The sequence below is a fragment of the Aphelocoma coerulescens genome, chromosome 5 (genome assembly GCF_041296385.1).
Source record: "Aphelocoma coerulescens isolate FSJ_1873_10779 chromosome 5, UR_Acoe_1.0, whole genome shotgun sequence".
In the NCBI taxonomy this organism is placed as follows: domain Eukaryota; kingdom Metazoa; phylum Chordata; class Aves; order Passeriformes; family Corvidae; genus Aphelocoma; species Aphelocoma coerulescens.
Window position 1 is genome coordinate 3,060,765 of NC_091019.1, and position 17,425 is coordinate 3,078,189.

Consider the following 17,425-nt stretch of genomic DNA (forward strand, 5'->3'; position numbering starts at 1 on the left):
GGACTTCTCTCCTTTCATATTTTTCCCACCTGATTAAAAACAGACACTGGAAGACAGTAATTTCTGCACAATGACTTTTTCCACTGCTGCAGCATCATTTGTCAAACTCAGGCTCATTTCAGGTGAAGAAGTATTAAAGCACTGACTCAATATAAATTGGGGGAAGGTTTGTTAACAGAGAGGTATCTTTTGTTGGACAAGATGATAGATTCCTTATGCTTAAATCATCCTGATGGCAGCATTTTTCTCTATTATATTGTCAATGTCTCTTTTTTGATGGTGGCACTTTTAAACTTGTTTTATTGCTGTATGGCTTGCATATAAAATATTCTCCTGTTTTGATAAGTGCAAAAAGGAGTTCTGTATTTTGTGTGTCTAATCTTCAAGCAATCATTTTTACTATTTCTTTTTTGATAGCCTTGAACACTTTGTCTCATTTATCATACTTTTTTGTTTCTCTTCTGTTAGGAAGCAGCCTAAGCAACAAGTCCTTATGTTTTAAATGTGTTACTTTCTTTTTGTAAAGATCAACCAGAACATGGTTTAATTGCTGTAAGGTTTGCATTTTCTGAGTCTGGCTGTGCTGACTGCTGAGCCTTCTCCTGCAGATTGTTGAACAGTGACTGCTCCTTGAGTTTTGGCACTTGTCCCCCTGCTGCTGCTGTGTTGTGCCCAGATTTGCTCAAAGAGGACCAGTAAAACCAAGAGAGCCATTAAAACCTTGGCTCAAATATTGAAGTATTAAAATCCGTTCAACTCTGAGTTCACCAGGACCTCCAAGTCCTCTGCAAAGCTGTTTTCGCACTGGTCAGCCTCCAGCCTGTGCTGGTGCCTGGGGTGATTCCCAGCCTTTGGGGTGGGTGTCACAAAGTGGTGCCTAAAACGCAGGGACTCCTAGCTTTCGGCCACCCTCCGTGAGAATATCAGCCAGATACTTTGTGTGGTTCAGCTGTGTCCTGTCAGACCCAGGGGAATGCAAGATAAACTGGGGGTGAGCGGCTGTGCCGCTGTGCAAAGGTGTCTGTTGCCCTCTGCAGTGAGTGCTGGGTAACTTCTCGGTGTTGCCGGCGTTGTTTTGGTTTTATTTTGTAATTATCCGAGTGGTTTGCTCTGTTCTGAATTAGTGGCACGACTAAAACCTCATCCTTTGAGTGTGCTTTTTATGCCAATACATATCATTTATGTACTAAGGGCCGTCTGATCCTCCAAGAATATTCTTCCCTACATCTACTTCACAGTAGCTCTCATAACCAGCAGTCTCTTTTTTGGGGGTGGGACACAAGCTATACAGGAACAAGAAGGACAAGGTAACAAATGGAAGGTGCAGCAACAGCAGGAATTCATTCTTGTGATCTGTTTTTACCATCAATTCCTCCTCCAAGTCCTCATGGTGATGACCAGGTGTCCTTTGACTTGAACTTGGGCATGGAGATACCCTGGATGCCTCCTGGTACTGGTAGGAAAGTGGGGCTGATATACCTGGTTGAGAGGAATTTGGCTTTATCCTGCGTGAAATCCTTCTCTAGTTTTACCATCCCTCATCAAAGATGAGGTGGGATGTCTCTGTTATTTCAGGATGCAGGAAATTGTGAAGGGAAGCAGATGCACAGGGAAAAGCAGGCAGAGCAAGCAATTTCCTCCCACTGCTTTTTGGTGTGAGAGGAACGAAGAGGCTGACCAGTGAGCAGCTTTATTTTGTGAAAAGGAGTTGCTAAAATAATAGAACAGTCCCAGCAGAGAGCTGCACGTTAAGTAACTCACTGCTGCACTAACTGGGGCATTTGGATACTGCTGTTATACAAATATTTAATGCATTTAACAACAGCAGCGTTCCTCCAGCTGGAAGAGAGTTTAATGTGTCTGAATCTCTGTGTGTCTCCAGGGGCTTGGATCTCACTGGTAAATACAGTCAGTCCTAAGCTGGCATCACAGCAGGGGAGTTTGGCTATGCCTAAACATCCAAGAAAGCGTTGTTTGTGAGATCCCCACGTTTATTGAGGCAGAAACGAGCACACTGCACTTTCTGCCTCCACACAAGGTGAATATTGAAGGACAGGATATAACAGGATATATGCAAGGTGAATATAACAGGACAATGCTAACACCATTCCACATTTTAGAGAGGGAGAAGGGAGAGGCTGATTGGCTGTGAGATCCCCAAAAGAAGTACGTTGTCATCTCCACTCCTGTCTTTCCAAAAATAGTTTATACATTGGGATAAAATGAAGACCTGCTGGTGATAATAATTTTATGGGTGTGACAACTTACAGCATAGGGAAAACTGTCCTGGAGCCTAGGAAAAGGTAAATTGAAAATGCTTTTGGTTTCTTCCTCCTAAGTGGAAGGAATTTTAAAAAAGTGTTTGAAGCGAAGTTCCCCTCCCAAATAACGAAATCTCTCCATGTGATCCAGTGTTGGTTCTATTTAAGGGATAAGGAGTCTTGAATGGATTTTAGATGCTTCTGAATCCATACCCTGGCACCTTGTGAGTCCAATTTAAACCAGCCCCTTACACCATTTTGGTGGACGAGACTGAAGCATGTGCACTCCCATGTTCTCCTCTCTCACAGATACTCGGAGACGCTGCTGTGGGGCAGGTTTGGAGAAAAGCTATGGAGACACTGCAGGATGGGGATAAAATCACAAAGGTTACAGGTGGAGTAAATGGATGTTGTGGTGAGATTCACTATGGAATTTGTTCTGGAGACTGCTGCAAACCACAGAAACCTTATTCTCCAAGGAACACTCTGCGCCTCATTCAAGCCCACGATGCTGGAGTTCATTCCACACTCAGATTCCTATTTCCAGAGATGCTAAAGTCTTCCAGGGAACTTCAGGCATCCATCACCATCAGCTGTCATGGTTACTAAGTGGTCAAGGCTTGGGTGAGAACATGCACAGCTCGGTGTCATGGTGTCATCGTTTAGCTCGCATCCGAAATGAACTACGATAAGAGTGCTGCACCAGGAAAAGATTAAAGTGATTAAAACGACAGCCACATCTTGAAATCTAATGACTTTAGAAGTCTGATGGGTTTCTTCCTTCCTGCTCCCAGTCATGGTTATGCTGTAGGCTCCTGTGAACCGAGGTATATTCTCTGTTCTGTGGGACAAAGTGATGCTTGTCTGGGGAATGGTGGGCCTGTAGGCCAGAATGCAGTGCCAGGTATCTCTAGAAAGCTGCAGTTTGCACCCAGATAAAATGGCTGTCTAAAAGATTACAGAAGGCAAAATAAGAAAGCTGCTGCTGTCAGATACGAGGCACATCTTCCTTTTGTACTTGTATGTTTTACCCCATAGCAAGCTGGAGGTGGTTTTCTTTTTTTTTCTGCTTAGAAAAAAGGATTTTCAATCCAGTCCTCTCCCTGAAAGTGAGATCAATGTAACTATTGTTATGAAAATTCCCTTTCCTAATAATACTGCAGCCAGTTTTTCTAGTACAAAAGTGTTTTTACTTATAGGTATCTCTCAATTACATTATACACTGCAATGTACTGAGGTGGTGGAATTTTACTGGAGACTTTGGCACTGCTCATGTGTAACTATAACAAACTGAAGGAGAGTCTAACCTGGAACGAAGGGCTTTGCTTTGGGGTAATGACTTTAAATTGAAGGAGAGTGAATTTAGAGTCGGTATTAGGAAGAAATTCTCTCCTGTGAGGGCGGTGGTGAGGCACCGGCACAGGTGAGCAGTTAATAAATACGTGGTAATGTGTAGGGAGACATATGTCTGGCTTGGAGGTCCCTGCTTCCCCACAGAAAAATGGAAATAAAGTTGAGGAACACCAGGAGACCGACAGGCTCCCGCGCCAGAGCGCCGTGTGGGAGGCGGGCGGTCCTCCGCGCCGCCAGGGGGCGCTGCGGCGGGGGGGCGGAGCCGCTCCCGGCGGGCGCGGCCGAGGCTGCGGGGCCGCAGAGGCGGCGGCGACGGGGCCGCGTCGGGGCTGAGGGGGCTCGGCGGGCTCGGGGGCCGCGGCCGCCCCTCCGCCGCCCCGCAGGTGAGTGCGGACATCGCAGCCACGGCACAACCCGTGCCCTCCGCCGTCAGGCCCGCCCGGGCGTCGGCCGGTGCGAGCCCGCCCCGCGGAGCCCCCGAGCGGGGGAGGTGGGGGGGGGTCGTGCACGCCCATTGCCAGGGGCGGGAGGGGTTGGAAATGAGGGAGAGGGTGGAAATGACTCCCTGGAGTTCTGTACGCCCCACGCGCACCTGCACTGCTCTGATCTGCTGTTTCGCCGCTGGGTCACTCTTACAAAATAGTGCTTTCCTTGTATGTTATAGATATATTTATTATGGAAAATGAGTAATAATTCATATTAATATTTAAATGTGGTCAGTGTGACTAAGAGGCCGTGCTTATAACAGGTCCAGGTAATAGCTATATAAATCTTTCATTATATTTTTACAGAGTGTTTGGTTTGGTTAACACTGCTTCAGTTTGTGCTGTGTGTTGTATGTTCATGCAGATTTTGGCCAAAATTTTGTCCAGGAGCTTCTAGTTCATACATGGCACAGATCTTTTGAAAACAAATTTAGATTGTTCAGCAGAAGAACCAAACATCTTGGTGGGTAAAAGCAAAAGTGTGCTCATACAAGGAGAAAATAATTAAATAAAAATGGATTTTTTTTTTAGTGGGTGTGTTTCCAACACTGAATTGTTTCGGGAAATGGGTTTAAAATAATATTAGGCTTAGCTGGGTTTTTACACAGTTTGTTTGTCTGCTGTAGTCCTGTGGCAGAGAGGAGGGAAGGGACTGCCATCACCATCCTCAGTAGGGAGAGTTGGAATGAGCTGCTGCCCAAATCTGTCATGTGCCCCTTGAGCCGGGCCCTGTGGTCTCTGACTCAGGGCACTGAGGAGGCTGGAAAGTGCCCAGATGAATAATCCATGATTAGGTTTTTTTTAGCTTGATTTGGCTGCAGCTGGTAGGGGATGAGTTAGGAAGGCAAAGCTGCCACTTTTCTTTTTCTAACATCCTGTTGTGATAAGAGCTGGAAGCTCAGTTGTACTTTGAGCATCAGGAGGAAGATGTTTTATAAAATGAAGCGGTGTCTGTTGTGTTTTGTGGAAGATAAAGAGTTGAGAGATTGCAGCTTTAGGTAAAGACTGCAGCTTTAACTTGCTGTCTGTACCTCAGGAAAAAAAAAAGCAAAAACCATCCTTGCTTGATTTCATCCTGGGTAGGAAAAGCCTGATCAGTTTTGTTTCCCAGCTTGATTTGGAAAACTCCTCAGAGTTTAGTGTCACTGATGTAAAAAAAAAACCACCAGGAAGGGAGCGGTTGAGGTATTCAGGTAGGAATGCTGGCAGGTGAGACAAGCAAAATGATTCCATCAGTCAGAGCTGGAGGTGAGCTGGAATATTTACAAGTGAAATACAAATGCACCACCGAGCTCCATCTAGTGAGTCATTCTGTCCTCTTGGTGCCTGGGTAACCCTTTCATGTGTCTGGAAGTGAGCCTTTCACCAGGAGCAGGTTTGATGTTACAGCTCTGGAGTAGTTATGAGAGGAGGGTTTTACTTACAGGTTCTGTAATTCCCACACCCATGGCTCGTTTGCTGATTTAAATGTTAGGAGAGATCCTCAGGAAGATCCAGTCTGGCCTTGGAGGTAATGTGGGCCATAGGTTGCAGTCTGTGATTCTTGGGTTTAGCTTTGAAGTGATGAACAGCTTTGAAAGCAGCCTCTGCTATCAGACTGCATTCTTCTGAAGAGAAGCTGTGTGCTGATGCTTACTATAAACTGCTTTCCAAACTCAGGCCTGGTCTGTGAATGCCTCGTTCAGGAGTCTGTAATCCAGAGTGGAAAGGACACATGATTTTCCTCTGGGCATTGCTAGTGGAGAGTGACAATTACTGAGCAGGTGCAGTGCTGGTTGTACTTCTCAGATATGCAGCAGTCACAGCAATTAAAGCAGTTTGATGTCATTTAATGGTTTTAGCCTTAGTGTGTGATTTTCTAGAAATCTGCGTCGATGTAATCCCTGTTTTCCTGCAGTGACAGGCAGTGGTTAAGGTCAGGTTAAATATTTACAAACTATATGTGGTTTGTATCTTCTATTTATGTGTTGGAGAAGCAGCTGTGCTGAATAGTACTCCATGGCATTTACTCTTTAAAGACTTCTCTGGATTATTTTTGGTAGTATTGGCAATTTTACTGACTGGCAGCTTTTAGAAAAGGCACGTTATGTTTGTTTTGAACATAATGAGAAGTGTTACTCCTCAGCAGCTGGTGGTGTAGTGGAGATCAGAGGTGCTGTCAGAATTGAACAAGTCACCCTCAAGCACTTCACAATGAGATACATAGAAGTGTGAATTGATTGCAGTTATTTGAGTCCCTGATACTTACTGTGGTATTATTTCGTTTATGTTTTCGTAGCCATCGTGGAACTATGTGGAAATGGGGTAGTGGAGATGATTCTCCTTCCAAAACAGCAGTAAGTACTGAATTACTATTCATATCTTTCTACTATTAGTATCTTTCATTTTTCATACACTAACCATATGCATTTGCTCTTTCATAAAGCAGTTGTTTGACTAGTTTTACCATGACAGCTTTAGGGCTCTAAAAGTCAGGTTGTGTCCTTGTTTCTTATGTCCTTGATATTTAATCTCTTGTGCCTACCACAGCTGCTGTGCTTGTCCTCGCTCTTCTTATCCTGCCTTAAGGAAACATCTGTAGGAGTTACATAAGCTCCACCCCCAGTGTATCTTTGGATACACTCGAGAGTATGTGCAATATCAATATTTTATGGGTATTTATTTTATTTGGTAGCGCTGCTGGCTGTCACAATACAGATCCAGTGAATGAGGAAATTCAGGTTTTGATACCTAGAATGCTTGGATGGTTTTGCAATATTCCTAAAGCAGTTCATAAGGTTTAGCATTCCACTTGACTTGGTAAAAACAGTCTGCTTATGGGAGTGTAAAATCCACAGAAGTGTTAGTATTTGCATTTGCTGACTGTTGCAATGAAGTGAGCCACTTGTGCAGGCCTTTGAGGAGCAGTGCTGTGTGCCCCTTTTGGCTGATTGAAAGCACCCTGGATATCCCCAGGCTGAGTGTTCCCCTGACCATCCGCAGGCTGCAGCCTCCCGGGCCGCGGGAAGCGCGGCCGTGACGGATCTGACGGAGCAGCTGACAAGCACCGAGCAGCTCCTGGCACAGCTGAAGGAGCTTGTCAGGGAGAAGGATGCTGAGCTCCGGAGCAAAGATCTTCAGTTAAAGGTACTGTGCATGTGGTCATGTCAAAACCATTGTTTAAAACCCCCCTTCAGTCGTTTTTGTAATGTTTTACAAGCTATTACAGCAGCTCTGGGATGGTCACAAGCAGCTGTTCCAGGGCCTGGACAGTGCTGCTTTTTCCCAGCATGTGTTCTGTTCCAGGATTGAACTAGAAGGAATTTATATCTGATATCCTGAAGGCTTTTAAAAAAAAATCGTAAGGTTGATCTCTTCCTATGAGAGGCTTCTTTCTGCCCTTTTTATCTGTGGGTGTGAACAGACATGTTTAAATACAGCGTATTTTAAAACTCACTGTAAATCAAGTTCTCTTGAAACAAAGCAAAATAAGCTTTTCCACAATTATGAAGGTGTCTGTCTTTTTGTATTTTTTAATGAAAAAAAAAAGTCATTCTTCTCACTAAAAAGTCAAGCCTAGAATTTGTATTGCTATGAAAAAAACCAGCGAAATTTATATCATAAGGCTTTGAATTCTGTACAGTAATAACCACCATGTGCAGAAAGTTTAAATAGAGAAAAGAAAATTTAAATCATGAAAATGAAACATTGTAATGTCTTTTCAGGGAAGATGTTTTTTGTTAATCACTTCAGGTTACTCCCTCTCTCTTTTTTTCTTTTGATGGAAGAATCGAAGCAGGCAGTTGTCCCTGTAGCTAATTTAGTCTGTCATGACTTTGGTGTTTGTAGGAGGAGAAGGAATCTGCTGATGCCAAACTTGCCAAGCTGAAGCTGCAGAACAAAGCCAAGGTTGCATCATTAACCTCACAGCTGGAAGAACTTAAGAAGCAGTTACCAGTGGCAGGAGGCTCAGAGGCCAAAGCAGAACCAAAAAAGGTAAGGTGTCCTCACATTTTAAAGCAGATACAATTTCTGGGGTGCTGTAGGCAGTTTTCCATGCTGGACTCAATGGGGAAATTCAAATTTTGAGCTGAGTCAGGTTAGGATTGGGGTAGACTTTGTGTGGGTGCTGTCAGTTCATCTGTGTTTCTATTTAATTCTTTTATTTTTCAAGAGAAATGCAGAAAATTGCACATTCCCTTCAAATTGTTTGAGTAAAAAAGTTCTCACTCTTTCATCATAGTAGCAGCGCAAAGTTTTGACACATGTGAATCAGGCAGATAAGGTTTGGAGAAGAGATGAAAACAAAACCTGTCTTGTTCTTTAGGATATGTAAAGCTGTGCTTATTAGCAAAATGTAAATGAAGTGTTGGAAAGTGACAGGTGTTTTACTGTTAACAAGAGAGTCTCAGATGTGTTTGTAGTAACACAGTTGTGCAAGTATTTCTTCAGAGTAGGACTTCATACAGCTTCTAAAATAACTTTAGTGAGGCTTTAGTTTTTCAAGGGAATTTGTATTTAAAAGCTGTGCTGAAAGGAAACAGTAATTATCCATTTGTTGCAGTGCCCAGTTGTCCTCAAAAATATGCAGTAAAAATGTATTTTTCTGATTTTTTTTGGCTAATAAAACATGTGCTTAGCAATTGCACTTGATTTGTGATAATGGCAGATAATTTCTATAAAACAGCAATTACACCTGTGGAAATTCTGATTAAAAACATTCTCAGGAATGGTTTAATTTACATGTTTTCCCCCAATAGTCCTGTTTTCCCTTTGAGGTATATGGACTACATTTGCCAGATTATGAGTTTCAATTGATAGAGGAAGTGAATCTCCTTGCAGCACATCCACTCCACTTTTTAGCAGTAATTATCATGAATAATTTAAATACAAAGACTTTTATAAGCTTAATGTAAATTCTGTGCCATCTTCTACACAGAATATGAAATACATAAGACAACTGAAACACCATCTGTGAATAAAGTCTGCTTTTTCACCAGTCTTATCTGACTATGTAGAGGTACAGAATCCAGGACTTACCTGTTCATGGAATGCAAACCTCCCTGTTTTTGCAGGCGTCAAAAGATGGAGACCAGGAAAATGCTGCAGCAAATCGAGGGAAAATATTAGTGCTGAGAAGGAGGATTGAAGAGCTGGAATCCCAGATCACACAGAAGAATGAAGAGTTACAGAAGAAGGTGGTGTTTTGTATGATGTGACTTTTCACCTTTGTGGTGTAGGATTGTGTTGGAATATACTTATTTAAATAGATATTTAATTCTGTGCTGCTGAACAGCTCTTCTGGGAGTTTTGTGTTGAGGAATTGATATGTTACAGCCTCAGCAAGGGCAGTGGGAATTCTGTCATTGTGCCTTCAGTGAGCAGTGAATCCTGGATAAATGGAATAGGATACACAAAGATGAGCTCCGTGGGTCAATGTTGTATTTAAATCTTGCATTTTCAACAAAAATACTGGTTTGCTTCAATTTTTCTCATTGAAAAAATAGGGCATAACCGGAATAAATGTAGGCAAGGGCTGAGTTCATGTTGTGGTGTTTTGTGGACATAGCTTCTCTGGGGAGGGTGGCAGGAATGGGAATGCTGCAGAATTTCAGAGGGAAAGGTCCAGTAAACAAAGATTACACTTCAAACAGAACCAGTTATACATCTGACTGTAATTTTTGGAGTACTCTAACACAGGCAGTAAGGAAATGATGCAAACCATTCTTCTGTGCTGGAGATGGAAGCACAGACCACAAACAATTTTGCCTTTTCACCTTCAGGATGCTGATCTGGAGGCCCAGCGCAGCCGTGGGGCTGACATGGATGCCATGCTGGCGGAGAAGGAGAAGAAGCTGGCTGAAAGGGATGCTTACATCAGGGATTTGCAGGTGGCCTGTGGATCCAGTGATGCTGCCAGTGAGATATTCCTGCCCAATGAAGAACTGAAGGTATATTAGCAGCTCAATTATAAAATCTCTGTAGAGTTTTCAAGGAACCCGTGAATTCTGATGTGTTATGTGGTCAGCCCCCCTCTGAAACACAGTTAATTCATGTGAATAAAAATTCTTTACTATCTTAATTTATGTATATTTACTTAATTATTTTGTCCCTACCAGGGAAAGGCTTCACGATTGCCGTATCATTTTTCTGCTAATTGTCTTTTGGTTTGCATTGTAAAGAAGCAGCTGGCAGCTAAAGAGTCATCACTGCAAAGCATGGAGATTCTGGTGCAGAACCTTACCAAGAAGGTGGGAGACAGTGAAGAAAAATGCAGCTTGTTCCAGGAACAGATCGAGAGTCTGAAAAATATTCAAAACAAGGAAAGAGAGCGTTTCCAAGGAAAAGAAGCTACGTATATGGAAAATGTAAGTAAATGCAGGGTTCCAAAAGTTACTTCTAGCTCTTATGAACTTAAGAACTTCTAGTTCTTATGAAAATGGTAAGAGAGCTACAAACCACATTGGAAGTAGAATACAGGTGTTTGAGGAGGAGACTGCTGTTTGGGCTTGATTGATAGAAACTTGCTAGGAATGAACATAACTGACTAATTAATGTATTTACTGTTACTGGAAGTAAGATTCAGACTTAATTTGGAATCCGTTATCTTGCTGTACCTTTAATTAGACAGTTCAGTGTGGTTTTACTGTAGTTTATGGACTGGTTTCATATTTATTTTCTTTGTGCTTTTAGGTACGTATGTTTCAAAATATTATCCAGGAGAAGGAGAAGGAGCTGGAAGCACAGAGAGAAAAACATGAGCAGGAGCTTTTTAGATTAGCTGCTAAATCTGATGCGAGTGCTGACCTAGAGCAGGTACGTTGCTCTGGAAACTCAGCAGCTTGAATTGGGAATCATGTAATTACTAAACTCTGTGACACAGTTCAAATGTCTGCTTGGGAGAATAAAAATAAGTCTTTTATAGAGTGCTTGATTATTTAACTTCTTATTTTTGGTAGCTACTAAAGGCCTTGAAACAGAAGCTCCATGAAAAGGAAGAGGTCATGCTGGGAAGGACGCAGGTGATTGATGTCTTGCAAAAAGAGCTGGATGCCAAGGACCAGCAACTGAAAGTAAGAAGTGCCATAATGTTTGACAGTGGAAGGAAAACCACTTTGCATTAAAATTATAAATGTTTTTTGTGCTGCTGTTTTTTTTTTAACAGGAGATTAATGAAAACCTGAAACATCTTCTGTCTGAAAAAGAAAACCTCCAGTCTAAACTGGATGCTGAGAAACATGTAATGAGAGCCCAATTAAGAGACATGATGGAGAAACATGAGCTCGAAATGACAAAAGTTAAGGAGAAATACGATGCTGAACTGCAGGAAATTCAAGAGAAACATGAAACTGAGCTGCAAGAGAAAGATCAGGCCCTGGTTCAGCTTCAGAAACAAGTGGCAGAATTGAGTGGTGGTGGACAGAGTAACTCCAAAGAAGTCAAAGATCTGGAATCTATAGCCAAAGAGAAGATGGAAGATTTGGAAGGTATCCTATCTAAACAGTTGTCACTGACAATATTAAAGGCTTCTTTGCCCCAGACTTTTACGTATTTTGAGCCAATTTAATACCTGTTGCAATTGGAACTATGTGAAATTCGATGGAATATTATTGCCACACTAAAGTGATCAAGTATTATGATAATGAGGGTTAGAAGATCACCAAGATAATCACATGAACTATGAATTTCTCACTGTGTTTCTAATTCTTACGTTTTTCTGTAAATGCTGTTGTCTTGTGTAAATGTGTAACTTCCAATTGCTAAAGAAATTAAACACAAGGCTTGTATTAGTAATCTTTCCAAGGTTTTCAATAATTCCTGCTTCTTGTTTCTCAGTCCAAGTGAAATTGAAAACAGAAGAGGCCAGCAAATCTGAAGCCAAGTTTTTGAAAATGAAGGCTTGGTCCAAATCAAGAATCAAACAGCTGGAGGATGAACTGAAAAATGTATGTGTAGCTTTATGTTTAATACTCTGTGTCTTTCTCCAACTGCTGTGCTTGGAGATTTGATTGGGAAAAAGTAAACTGGGGGGTAAATAGAATATTAAAATAGTTTACTTTATGAATTAATGTATGAAAATGCAATGGACATAAAGTGCTGATACAAGATGTTGTTTAAATAAAAAGTAGTACAAATTTGTTAGAGATGAGCTGCTGTACTGCACTTTAAATATTAGAAAAACAGCTATTCTAGATACTACTAAAGAATAAGAAAAAAAGGTTGCATTGACTTTGCTGTGATTTTACTGTGTTTGACACCTCCATAACTGTGTTTTCTTTCAGTTTTCCTCAAAGAACAGTGATGTATCTGCCTTAAACAATCGTGTGTCAGAATTAGAAGTGGAAAATGAGGAACTACAGTCAAAACTGCAGTCATTGCATGAAATCAGAACTCAGAATGGTAAAAGAAAGTCTTTTGCAGATGATTCGGAAGTAAAGAGACAAAAATAAATTATTTGTGTCCTCATGAACCCAATGTATTATGTTTTTGTAGAAGAACTGCTGAAAAAGCTGGAGCTCTATGAAGAGCAGCAGAGGAAGCTGCAGGCTGATCTCGACCAAGTTACAAAGAGAGCAGCTTCACAGGTTGACTTGAAAATTGGTTTGCATGACTTATTGATTAGTGGTGCTAATGAGACTTTGAAAAGTGTGTCAGCTGGACTTTGGAGCTGAGAATTAATTTACTGATAGGTGGAATTGTTAGTGGCTGTTCAGTTGGAGAACAAGATGACAGGTTTTGAATCATAAAGATTTATTTCTACCTACTGTGCACACACTTTAAATTACATTTTTCCAAGCAGTTTGCTATTTATTTAACTATGTTAAACATGAGTCATCAAAGTGTGGTTGTTGTTTTGTAGACAAAGTATTTGTAATATTTTATGAAGTCGTGGGGATTGTTTTCCACATAATCTACAATGTTTACAATCTACACTTACCAATTGCATAGATTTTTATTTATGGAAAGTGGTGAATTATGATGGTTCGCCAACTTACAACGTATTTACATTTGCAGAGAGGTGTGGTAAATACATTTTAATGCAGAATTTCTCTTGTTAGGCCAGTGAATCAGGTAGTGTGGATGAATTGCAGAGTCAGCTCTTGGAATGGCAGGAAAATGTCCCAGAGTCAGAGGAGTCCCGGGATCAAGTCCGAGAAGAGAAGTCTGCCATGGCCTTGAGAATGGCTCAGATTGAGGAGGAGAGAGAAGGTGAATTGTTTCATTTCCAGTACAACAATCCTGTTTTTATAGATCTCTGTGTGTCTGCTGTGCTTCAGACCGAATTGATAGCACACCACCACAACTCATTTCTGTAGTCATAAAATATGTATAGTTAGTGAAATTGCTGAAATTTGCAATTTCTGCTTTTTCCTATTCCCTCGAGTTTGTTTCTCATACATTCATCTTGTTTTATATAATTTTTATAAGTAGATGTGCTGTTCTGTTTGCCATTTGAGCTGCTGTTCTGTAAGACTGCTTGAAAGACTTATTGTCTGCATATGAAAAATGATGAAAACGGTAAAAACCCGTATTTTATCAATGATAAATGTTCTCCATTGAAATATTAAAGCTGCCTGCCTAGAGCAACTGGTGAAGGTGTGGGGGACTGCACTGTTGGTTTGAATTAGAGGAATGAAGATAGTGCTTAAGCAAAATGTACCTGACATGGGAGTTCCTCTTTAGGAAATTCCTCATTAATTCTGTTTAGGGTATTTAGTGATCTGTTAGTAGGTGCCACTTGTATAAGCCAGCTGAATAATACTAAGTGGCCGTGGCTTGGAGATGGTTAAAAATACCAGGTTACCTACAGAAAATAGCATTTCAAGTAATGTCAGGTTTTATAGCTTGCTAAATTATTAATTAATCAGCTGATGAGAAGCTGAAGTAGCTTCTATTAAAAGTTGTAAAAGTCTGGTTAAATTTCAGATGGTTTTTACTGCTCTTTCCATGCCATCTGGAATAATTTACAATTTTTGTCCCCTTAGTTAACTGTGTGGGGAATAATGGCAAATTTTAATGCACAGGACCTACCATCATAATTAATCCAGTTAGTTAATTGGAGCCTTCTCTTTTCAATCTGCAATTGAATTATTTTGCATTTCCATGATTCATTTGAAAGTTCAGTGTGTAAGCACAGAAATGTTTTAAGGATCACGTCTCTTCTTTTCAATAGATTTATGCTTTGGGATTGAAAGGGAATAATACCCCTTCATTAAATCTACCTGTTAGCTCATTTGTGCTGGCCACTGAGCCACGTGCAATATTAATAACACTTACAAAATTTCCTCTCCCTCAGTCCAGGTTTAATTTTGCATTTTTTTCCCCTTGGGAATAGCATGACCTTTCTGTTTCTTTTTTTCCTGCCGTTCCACCTGGTGAGCCCTGAGCGTCCCTTCCCCCTCCACTCCTACCCTCCACTGCGATTTGGGCAGCCAGGGAGAACAGTTTCCCATCAGTTTTGTGCATGCAGGTTCCTGCAGCAATGGCCCCTTGGAATGTACTGTTGCTGATTTCTCCTGCTCTTGTTTCTTGTGGAGAAAATTGCCAACAGTACCTTGTAAGGTCTGCCATTGATGGTTTGTGGTTTTTAGCAATACACGTAACAAGTGCTGGGTTTTAACTTGAGTTTCTCCTGCCTTGCAATACCTGTTTCTTCTTTTATATTAATGAAATCATCTTCATTTTTCACTGTAGTAACAGCTGACTCCATATTTATGTTGTAACTTGATCTAGAGACAAATTTCTTGGCTTGCCACAAGTGGTTGTGACTAAGTAAGAATCAAATTCATTCTTAGTACTACCTGAAATTCCGTAGTATTTAAAAAAAAATGATATTCCATCCATTCCATAAATTGCTGAACTTTGCATGCATTAGTATTAGCTACCAATATTACTTACCAATGTAAGTAATATGTAGCATGAATAGTGACACAAGGAAATACAGGCACATCATAGTCAGTTTATATGCAGTGTGTATCTGGAAAAAAGGTGTCCTGGGAAATTTTTCAGGTTTTTGTGTTAGATAGTTGCAAATGAAAAGCTTCCTAAGCTGCTGTAAAACATTAGAAAATGTATTTATTTTGTAATTGTTATTTAAGCAATGCTCAATTTAACTAGAGGTGTTTCAACACTTGTCTGAGTGTGCTAGATCATTCTAAAGCCCCAATTTCTATACTTCCATTTTTCTTGTGACCATGGTAATTTCACTGTTTTTTTATTATCAGATACTTAGGAGCCTGAATATATTGGGTTCCTACGTGACAGTGTCAGAGAAGGGGTTAAATTTTTACCTGGAATAAATCTTATTCTTTGAACCCCTTAACTGGCAGTTCATGTGAGCAGAGGATAAGACCTGTCATCAAAATTTGGCATTTATTTTTACAGCCTTGAAAAAGCATGTATAATGATAAAAAAAATATGTAGAATCCAGAAAATACACAAAGGTGTATAAAACAGTGATAAAATGACAGTGCAAGAAGCTAAAGTGTAATTGAAATCAGAAGTATAGTCCGGTTTATCAATCCCACTTCAAAAGATCATTATTTTTTCCTTTATCTTTTTTCCCCACTAATCTTTTCTGACAAGACATTAGGTCTGTAATTTTGAAATATTGCAGGAAGGATTTAAATCTAGCAGGTGCTACAGAATTGTGAGTTAAGGAAATCTGTGGTATAAGTAATCCTTGGCCAACTCAGATGAAAACAGAGTATTCCCTGTAGGGCTGAATCTCCAGGTAATTACTGGTGTTGACCTCACAGATGCATTGACATCAGTTCTCTGGATTTTGTGTGCTGTGAGGACAACTGTGGATTCATGTGGTTAAGCTGGAAGCCAAATTTGTAATTATCCAATTAATGTAACTCTCAATTAAAGTATGGAGCCACCTTTACTTTCCCTCTCTTTCCCTGGCTGTGCTGTTGTCTGCTTTGCATGGCACGTGTTGTTTCCTAATCTTTACCCCAAACATGTCCTGTCGTATCACAAAACAGATGGGAATGCACTTCAGATGACAAATCATTTCTAACAATGAACAGGATGCACACCTAAGCTTTCATATTCTCAGTTTATTCAGTGTGTGTATTTACTAGTGATTCTGTATTTGTCTTGAAAAGAATGATGTTACTAATTAATGATAAGATGGTTTGGTGCCAGTTTGCAGTGTAACACGTGCTTGTGACTTCCTCAAATGATCTGGCTTTAGAGCTCGTACTAAAATTAAAGTTTTTATAAAAATGAATGTGATTGTTGAGATTAAAAAGGCATCAGCTGAAAAAGCTGTGTTTTCATCATACAAATTAGGTATATTTGAAACTGGTAAATTGAATTGAGATGTAATTTGGCATTTTAATTGATTGGCTTTTCTTCTTAGTATGGTATAACCTCACCCTTCCCACTCTCCTGTATAAAGTCTTCCTTTAGAGCTGATGAAGAAGTGAAGTTAGACTTTAGTTTCCTTCTTCTTAGTGAGATACTCAGACTTTATGTTCCACATAGCAATGTTGGAGGGAAATCACAAGGTGAACGCAGTGGATTTAATCTTGTTCCTGTCAGTCATTCATAGGGACTTCACCCTGTCCCTGCTCTCTTTTCATGTAGTAGTGTCTGATATAAATGTAAATGCTTTCCTGTGGCACAAAACTGATTGAGGATGACTGGTTCTTTCCTGGCTGCTCCGATCCAGCCATAGTCTCAGGGCAGCAGGAGCTGGAGGAGGAACTGGCCACAGTTCAAGGAATGGGCAGGCTGCAGCAGGCAAGAAGAAAAGGCAGTCAGACCAGCAGGAAGCTGCAGGTGGGTTCAAAGAGATGTGAGTTAATTTTTACCTGTCTGCTAATAAAAATATGGAAAGTACGGTTATTTGTGTGGTACTTTAGTCTTTAAAACATTAGGAGCTTAAGAACATGGACTGGAACTGAAAACATTGGTAAATTTAATGATCATGTACATAGCCAGAAGATGAGAAGTTCCAATGGCATTCACACCTCTCTCTTATTTCTTTCCACTGAAAAATCAGAAGCTTCTGTCTGGAGTAATTCCCATGCCTGAAGCTGTGTGCGTGCTTCAGATGTTAGGGCCATTTTTGCCTTCAATAAAATCTTTACAAATCTATTTGCTGGTGGAGTTTTATGGAATAATTAGTGCCACTTCATTCAGGTGGACTTCTAGGTAGGTAGTGCTGAACCTTGCATGAAAAAATGGTAACTTTTGTAAGAATTAGGATGTAATTTTCACATTAGCAGACCATTGGAAGCATGTAATTAGTTAAGTGATACTTCAGAGCACTCTTAGCTGTAGAAATCAGGGGACTAATTAAGGTATCCAAACATAGTTATCCATTGGCTTCTC

General features: G+C 40.6%; 1 protein-coding gene across 3 annotated transcripts in view; it reads left to right on the forward strand.

Annotated features, from left to right (window-relative positions):
* Positions 1-3,917: 3,917 nt before the first annotated feature.
* The window catches only part of LOC138111141 (golgin subfamily B member 1-like), a 34,286-nt gene continuing 20,778 nt past the window's right edge, over positions 3,918-17,425 (forward strand). Inside the window, exons 1-15 of one of the 3 annotated variants that reach the window (XM_069016385.1) lie at positions 3,918-3,997; positions 6,378-6,435; positions 7,082-7,225; positions 7,928-8,074; positions 9,154-9,276; positions 9,862-10,029; positions 10,261-10,446; positions 10,772-10,894; positions 11,038-11,151; positions 11,244-11,565; positions 11,915-12,024; positions 12,361-12,478; positions 12,572-12,663; positions 13,138-13,288; positions 16,761-16,870. In XM_069016385.1, the coding sequence (XP_068872486.1) occupies positions 6,391-6,435; positions 7,082-7,225; positions 7,928-8,074; positions 9,154-9,276; positions 9,862-10,029; positions 10,261-10,446; positions 10,772-10,894; positions 11,038-11,151; positions 11,244-11,565; positions 11,915-12,024; positions 12,361-12,478; positions 12,572-12,663; positions 13,138-13,288; positions 16,761-16,870 (1,953 nt within the window). In that variant the 5' untranslated portion in view covers positions 3,918-3,997; positions 6,378-6,390. Of the gene's footprint in view, positions 3,998-6,377; positions 6,436-7,081; positions 7,226-7,927; positions 8,075-9,153; positions 9,277-9,861; positions 10,030-10,260; positions 10,447-10,771; positions 10,895-11,037; positions 11,152-11,243; positions 11,566-11,914; positions 12,025-12,360; positions 12,479-12,571; positions 12,664-13,137; positions 13,289-13,313; positions 16,871-17,425 lie in introns of those variants that run through there. The other 2 variants (XM_069016386.1, XM_069016387.1) reach the window with 2 other exon arrangements.